This window comes from Uranotaenia lowii, chromosome 3 (genome assembly GCF_029784155.1).
Source record: "Uranotaenia lowii strain MFRU-FL chromosome 3, ASM2978415v1, whole genome shotgun sequence".
Classification (NCBI taxonomy): domain Eukaryota; kingdom Metazoa; phylum Arthropoda; class Insecta; order Diptera; family Culicidae; genus Uranotaenia; species Uranotaenia lowii.
Genome location: NC_073693.1, coordinates 283,411,656 through 283,419,935, shown reverse-complemented (window position 1 = coordinate 283,419,935; position 8,280 = coordinate 283,411,656). Strand labels below are relative to the sequence as shown.

General features: G+C 41.1%; 1 protein-coding gene across 1 annotated transcript; it reads right to left on the bottom strand.

Moving 5' to 3' along the window:
- Positions 1-4,634: 4,634 nt before the first annotated feature.
- Positions 4,635-5,651, bottom strand: LOC129753517 (uncharacterized). Its single transcript, XM_055749334.1, has one exon. The coding sequence runs from the start codon at positions 5,649-5,651 to the stop codon at positions 4,635-4,637; it is 1,017 nt and encodes a 338-aa protein (XP_055605309.1).
- Between the last annotated feature and the right edge of the window lie 2,629 nt (positions 5,652-8,280).

The following is an 8,280-nucleotide window of genomic DNA, read 5'->3' as shown; positions in this document are numbered from 1 at the left end:
ATCTGAATCTGAAATCTGAATCTGAAATCTGAATCTGAAATCTGAATCTGAAATCTGAATCTGAAATCTGAATCTGAAATCTGAATCTGAAATCTGAATCTGAAATCTGAATCTGAAATCTGAATCTGAAATCTGAATCTGAAATCTGAATCTGAAATCTGAATCTGAAATCTGAATCTGAAATCTGAATCTGAAATCTGAATCTGAAATCTGAATCTGAAATCTGAATCTGAAATCTGAATCTGAAATCTGAATCTGAAATCTGAATCTGAAATCTGAAATCTGAATCTGAAATCTGAATCTGAAATCTGAATCTGAAATCTGAATCTGAATCTGAAATCTGAATCTGAAATCTGAATCTGAAATCTGAATCTGAAATCTGAATCTGAAATCTGAATCTGAAATCTGAAATCTGAAATATGAATCTGAAATCTGAATCTGAAATCTGAATCTGAAATCTGAATCTGAAATCTGAATCTGAAATCTGAATCTGAAATCTGAATCTGAAATCTGAATCTGAAATCTGAATCTGAAATCTGAATCTGAAATCTGAATCTGAAATCTGAATCTGAAATCTGAATCTGAAATCTGAATCTGAAATCTGAATCTGAAATCTGAATCTGAAATCTGAATCTGAAATCTGAATCTGAAATCTGAATCTGAAATCTGAATTTGAAATCTGAATTTGAAATCTGAATCTGAAATCTGAATCTGAAATCTGAAATCTGAATCCGAAATCTGAATCTGAATCTGAAATCTGAATCTGAAATCTGAATCTGAAATCTGAATCTGAAATCTGAATCTGAAATCTGAATCTGAAATCTGAATCTGAAATCTGAATCTGAAATCTGAATCTGAAATCTGAAATCTGAATCTGAAATCTGAATCTGAAATATGAATCTGAAATCTGAAATCAGAATCTGAAATCTAAATCTGAAATCTAAATCTGAAATCTGAATCTGAAATCTGAACCTGAATCTGAAAGCACCATGAATTCCAAAAAATATGGTTGAAAAGTAATCTTTTTCTGTCTTCTCAACAAATGATACAGATTTGCTAAAATTAGGCTCAGAATGTTCAAAATTGAAAATGTTAGGCTAAATTTGAATGAATTCCTATCATGCGTTGGAAAGATCGGAAAAAGATGACTCCAATAATATTTTTTTACAGCAGGTTCATGACGATCATCTACAAAGAGGATAAGACAATAAAGCAAATTTTAATCGTGTTAGCTCAACAGAACCGCATCCGTGTCGCCGTCCTTTCATAAACTCTACAATGAAGCATGTTCCTCAGACGTCGCGACAATTTATGATTTAATCCCGTTTGTCGCCAGACCGAATTTACGAAGTTTATTTTCCAAACACACTTCTCGCAGAATCCTCCGACTTCCAGTTCCTTCAATATCGGATGTCTGGCGACATCTATCTTATGATCTATTTTACGCTCCAGTTTCGGTTACCTGTTTACCAAAACAGGCCCAAAACAAACAAAAGTATCTCTCTACCAAGTACCACTACAGGATTTAGGACAGGTAACCTTAAGTCCGTTCAGGAGCAGAACTACTTAAGAAGGCGATCTTCATTCAGTAGGGGATTAGTCGGTGGCTCAATTGAGCAGCAGCACCCGGTAGCACATTGTCCTAGTCCAAGATCATTGAATCAGTCACACATCGAGATGGCAGAAACGGCAAGGAAAAGTGATTCATCTTTCGAGCGGTCATCTCCGATGCGAAAACCGATTCGCTCGGGCAAGCGATCAGCGACTTCGAGTACACCACACGTTCCACTAAAAGCGAGAAGCTTATTGAAATCATTTGAAGCCGCTAGTTTTGAGTCCCCGATACCAATGTCGATCGATGAAACCGTAATTGAACACCGCCATCCCTTAGATTTGAGTTTTATCATGGATCAATTCGAGGATTGCTTCTCGGTTGATGAGGAAGTTGAGTTGCTGCCCACAAGAAAATTCTCGAAAATGGTGAAGCGACAATCGAAGTTACGAAAGGCAAGGATGGACGAATCGCTTAGGAGTAATGGTACAGCGACAAGCAAGAAGCTCAGAGGTTTTAGGAATCGAGTGCAACGAATTATGCTACGGATGGTACGACCGAAGCTTTTGAGGGCGAAATGGAATTTAATTAGTTAACAAAAAACTTTACCTGAGAATGTGATTATAGGAATAAAGATATGTTTAAGTAGGTATAAACCTAAAAATCTATTTTATTTGTTTTTTTCTGTGGCATATCACTCCTTTAAATGACGACTTACCGATTGATAGTTTTTAATGATTAAGGCTATGATCATTTAGTATCCGGGCAGTTACAAACGTGTGTATTTTAAAAACTATTCATTTGATCGAAAAACTTTCTATGGAGGAAATGAAGGTGTTAATATGAAATTTAAACTAAAAATATAAAAAGAAATGTTTATCAATGATTTCAAGAAATACTCTAACTTTTTCATAAAATCTCTTTTTTATCTTTGCACACTTTTTTCAGTCATGTTTTGATTTATTTTTTTTACCATAGAACCAAAACCTTTGCAAAATCATGATATTTTACACAAACTCACCTAGAAAAAGCAATTGGAATCTGGTTGGAACCTTTTCATGAGTTGGTATCTCGAAGAAATTGATCTCTTAAATCCGGTTTTAACATAAATTTTTTTGTCCATCAGAACACATCTGTCATATTGCGTAAAAACCGGATGCACAGATAGCAATCTTTGGATCTGATCATTTTTAGTTATTTACTTGGTGTCTACTAGTTAGGCAAAACTTTTGCCTCTGCCGGAAATGGATTTTTTACATTATGTAGGGAGTCTTCATTCAGTTATCCCAAATAACCATAAACTTTTCACCATATTTAAGATCAAGAGTTGCACTCCGATAGTTGATTTGAACTTCGTGGGGATCCTAGAGTGGCTCCTTATACTTAATAACCATTTGGTACGAAAAAAAATCAGAAAAAATCAACAGTTCATGAGCTTTCGAGTCAACAATGAAGAATTTTCGAGGCACAAAATGCGCAAAAGGAGCAAATTTGTGCAAAATTATTTTTATCATGTCTTTTTGCATAGTAAATATTTCATACACACGTAAACTTAAAAATCTATCAAAAATAGGCAAGATAGTCCTTTTCATAACCAACACAACGCTACTAAATTTTTGCATATCCGAGCTCTATTAACGCAGCTATCACCAAAATAAAGTGCCCGGATACTAAATGATCATAGCCTTATGTCAAAAATCATCGAACATTGAACATGACAGTACTCATATTCGAATTAAGAATTAAAACTTGTTGAAATTCAGGAAACAGATTGCACTTAAAAATCCAAATGAATGCTAGCAAACCACTGTCTGCCGTGTTATGACGAAGTGATTAAGTAAATTTCTGAATAATTGGTTTCTCAGAGCAAGTTCACTCGTGTTGAGAAAAAGTGGTAGAAATTTTTCACTTGTAGCACACATTGAAAACTTTACCATGCAAAAACATCTTCAAGGCCTGCAGCCTTCAAGTTTTTTTACAACACCTGTTCTTTTTTCGCACGCTGTGATGCAAAACTAGCTCGATTTCTATCACATACGGCTGAAATAGAAACAGTGCTGTAAAAAAATTCAACGCCCAAAGATCTTCAAAACATTTTTGCATGGAAAAATTTTCAAAATGTGCTACAAGTGTCAAAATTTCTACTACTTTTTCCCAACACGAGTGAACTTGCTGTAAGAGAAAATTCACTCGTGTTAGGAAAAAAGTAGTAGTTCTATTTTCGCATACTGCGATGCAAAAATAGTTGAATTTCTATCACATGCGGCTAAAATAAAAACTGTGTTGCGAAAAAAAAGGCGGCCAAAGATCTTGAAAACGTTTTTGCATGGTACAATTTTAAAAATTTCTACCACTTTTTCCTTACACGAGTGAACTTGCTCTATTTTTTTTGTTTATTTGTGACACTTTACCAACGGTTTGGCATTCGTGTCAATGTATTTTAAGTTTTACAGTGTCTCATAGATTTTACATTACAAATTTTTGAAAAATCATGATAGTGATTTCTCATACGAGTCTTCATTTTTCAAAATTTCAAAAACAGTTCCTTTATTGTTGTGTTCCTCTCGGGCCTCTTTAAATCCGCGGCAGTCAGTCAGAATGTGTTGGGCGGTTGTTAATACACCATAGAACTGGCACATCGAAGCAGAGCTTTTGTGGAATAAGTAGGAATGTGTCAATCTTTTTTTTATTAGTTGATCACCCAGGTGGTAAATCCTTTTAACGGATTGCATTCCAAGGCACGGCGAGCCACCGCGTCCCCCACAGTTTGCTACTCTGGGTCCATGGGTGCAATTGTTCGACTCCTGATATTAAGTACGCCTACGCCATAAAGTCCACCTGGGGCCTTTTTTTTTTTTAATTCAAATAATGTTTATTAGGCCATTTACTTTTTAGACAAAGTTTTAGTAGGCCGAGGGTCAGTGGTTTTCTTAATACTAGGTGGTGGTTGGAAGGGGTAAGGAGAGGGAAGAGGGCGAGTGGTAGGAATTGGAGATTTTAAAATCAATTGTTCCCTCGATCGGGAACTGGGAGATCCATTGGTTTTGCTGCGATCATCTGCCTCATCCGACGATTGCGCTGGTCAGGGTTGAGGGGTAATTCTTTTCCGAGGGGGAGATGCTGGTTTGAGGTTTGCAGTTTGTTGATTTGTCCGCTTCTGTTGAGTTGGCTGCTGTTGTTTTTTGTCGTCGTTCGTTTTCGGCTCGGCTGGTGCTTGCACTTTTGCATTGTCTATTGTTTTCGGTTGGTGCTCGTCCGTCGTTTTCACTACGTTGGCGAATGTTGGTTGTTTACTGTTGGTTGGCTTGATCATTTTTCGGGCGACTGCAATTGGGATGTATTGCTCGGTGCTTATTTTGATTGCTGCTGTTTCAGTTAACCAGGTTGGGCATGATCGATTGATGGGTGAGTGTCCTTCCATTTCGCATTTTCCACAGTACGGGTGGTTTTTGCAGTTCTCACTGTTATGTTCTGATGAGTTGCACTTACTGCACGAAAGGGGGCTGGTGCATTTTTTCTTAGTATGTCCATATCTCAAGCAATTCCTACATAGTAGCGGCAGCGGGTAATAAAGGCGAGTTCGCACTCGAAGAAATCCAAAGTGGATAAACTCCGGTATTACGGTACTGCTAATAGTAAGTATCATCGTGGGAGTACCTACAATACCAGCGGGAGTTTTCTTAGTTATTCTTCGCACGTCTATTACTTTTTGCGGAGACAATTCATCCAACAACTCTTTTTCTTTCATTCCTTCGGCTTCATGGCAAGTAACGACACACTTTCGAATATTAAGACTTGGATGGCGTCCGACAACAATAGGTGTACCATCGGACAGACAAGTTAGCTTTGCCAGTTCCCTGACTAGTTCTTTACTCCTACACTTTAGAACATACCATTCATTTTTCTTCTCGAAGAACGCGCCATCGATTTTTCCTCCAGCTTTCTGTTCGACGGATCTCCCAATCAAAAACGGATTTTGTGGAAGCTTATGCCCATCTGCGGCTTTCAGTGTTAAATAGTACAATCGTCCATACAAGTTCTGTGGATCCATCCATGTAGGTATTGTCCTATCCGGGGGTACACCCGGCGATGGACTCATCGCGCCTCTCTCACTTTACAACTTTTCAGTTCAGAAAACAATAGCCTTTGTCTAGCGAGGATCGAACACAAAAAGCGACCGTTCTCGTTTGAGGCTGAGAAGGAACTCCACCTGGGGCCTCTGGCCATAATTTCTATCCGGACCTGCAACGAAGTCTATACCAATGATGAGAGACCATACTCGTTTATACGCACTACTCCAGCATATATGCCCTACCTCTTGTTACGATTCAAGACTAAGGACCTCTCTTCTTACGACTTGAGGTCCGGCCTTTACTCGTAACTCGAGGCTTGCTTGGTTTGCACGACTATCGTTTGCTCCGCTTCTGTTCGAGACCACTGCAAGAGACCAATGACCTCTCCTCTAACGACTCAAGATCTTGGCTCCGCTTGGTTTGGCTCGAGGCCCTCTCCTCTTTGCCCGTCCGTGTGCCTAATCGTGAGCAGTTTATGCTGGACACGCGCCTGTCACAGAACACGTCCGGGGCTTAACGCAACTACTCGGATGATTCCCGGCGGAGACGTCATCCTACATCGACTATCGACTCGAGTGACTCACCCGCCGACGACGTGAAGTCACCCTACCCGAGAGTATTTTGCGGCGTAAATACTCTTCCCCCTACGAGTTCGACTGCGAAGAAGGTTAAGTCTTATCGAAGCAGCTTCCGTCGTAGAGAGCGCGTTCTACTCAGATACTCCGCGACGGTGGAGGTATCCTACACAACGTTCGCGACGTACCTAACAGCTCGGCATAGACAGAAGGTAGAGTCTTATCTTTGTATGCTTTACTGCTAGAATCGGACGTACACTACTCAAATGCCCCTAGCCGAAAGGGCATTCTACTCCGACCGTAGTTCGGTTTTCCTCCTCCCTTTTGGCTGGCAAACCTAGGCTTTTTGCCCGCCGTGTGCCGAATCGAGAGCAGCTTATCCTGGACTCGCGCCTGTTACAGCACACGTACGGGTCTTTTACGCTTGCGACTCAGATGGATCCCGACGGTGATGTCATCCTACCCGACTCGAGTGGCTCATCCGACTGCGACGTGAGACCACTCTACTCGAGAATACTCAGTGATGAGAATACTCTTCTCCCTACGAGTTCTACTGCGGTCATGTCTTATCCCCACAGCATCCGTCGCAGAAGGCGCGTTCGACTCGGATACTCCGCGACGGTAACGTTGGAGGTATCCTACACACAGACGCGCGACGTACCAGGCAGCTCGGCATACGCAGAAGGTAGAGTCTTATCTTTGTATGCTTTACTGCCATGATCGGACACACACTACTCAGATGGTCCCTGACGAAGGAGTCACCCTAAACCGGTCGCGGACTTATGCTGGTTTCAACTCATCTGCAGGGCAGTCATGATCCGGGTGAACCCATCGCTGACCACGCGCCAAGTAAATATTTGAATCCTCACACATCCTCCGCACGATGTTGTCGGCTGTCGTGTCTGGTCCGCAGGCGGCAAGCATGTTAGCGCGTAACCCTTTGAACCTCGGACAATTGAACACTATGTGCTCTAGTGTCTCTACTGTGTCACAGCAGGGTGGATAGAATGGCGAGGCCACGTGTCCAAAACGATGATGGTACTGCATGAAGCATCCGAGACCAGTCAAGAACTGTGTCATGCAGGAATCCACCTTTCCATGTCTCCGGTCCATCCAGGATCCGACGTTAGGGATCAAGCGATGGGTCCACCGGTCACGTTCCGAACTGTCCCACTGGTGCTGCCAGTTGGACATCGAGGCCTCTCTAGCATGTTTCCGCACATCGGGCATGTGCCTGTGCTCGTAGCAGAAGATATCTTCCCCTAGCAAGACCGAGATGGGCATGACCCCCGCCACAACATCAGCAGCTACCGAGGACACCGTTCGGTATGCGCTGATTACTCATAGGCAGGTTCATCAGCCACTGCACACTGCAGAGCTTTGGCAGGTTACACTACCTGCTCAAGGCTGCTTTCCAGGCTGCCAAAATGTGCCAGGAATGTGTAAATCTAGTATTACCTATACGTAGCCTTGTAAGAACACGTTCATCTGATGGGCATTTCTGATCTACGTCGTTGTTGGGTGTGTATTTACTTGGCCTGAGGAATGAATGCCATCGGTGTTCCCATGCTCTCCATGTTGCGGTTTTTATGGATCGAATGGAAAATTTTAGTCTACATTGAAGAGCTAACAGTATTAGAACGATTTTTAAGATAAACTGAAAAATGATGAAAAGGCATATGGGACAGTCTTGCGAATAGCGGCAGTATAGGTGGTAGACACAATCTGAAAAATGTTTTGAATTGAAGACGCAAAAATCTTCCAAAATCAGTTTTTGAAACATAGGTACCGAAAATGCTGTTCCCCTGTGTTATATATAGATATAAAATAAAGATTAGTTCGGATTGAAGTTTTTTTAAAACTTGAAATTAATAATTAAAGTCTGTTTCACATAGAATCTGGTCGCATCTATTCATTTACTGCAGCGCCCCTAGTTGTCACATCGCGAATCTATTGACAGTGTTTTGATCCGGATGGTTTGTTTACTTAGTGGTGACAATTTCATCAAGATTGAAGCAGTCAGTCAAAAGTTATCGACGATGGAACGCGAAAGGCGAGAGAAAATTCTGCACACTCACGT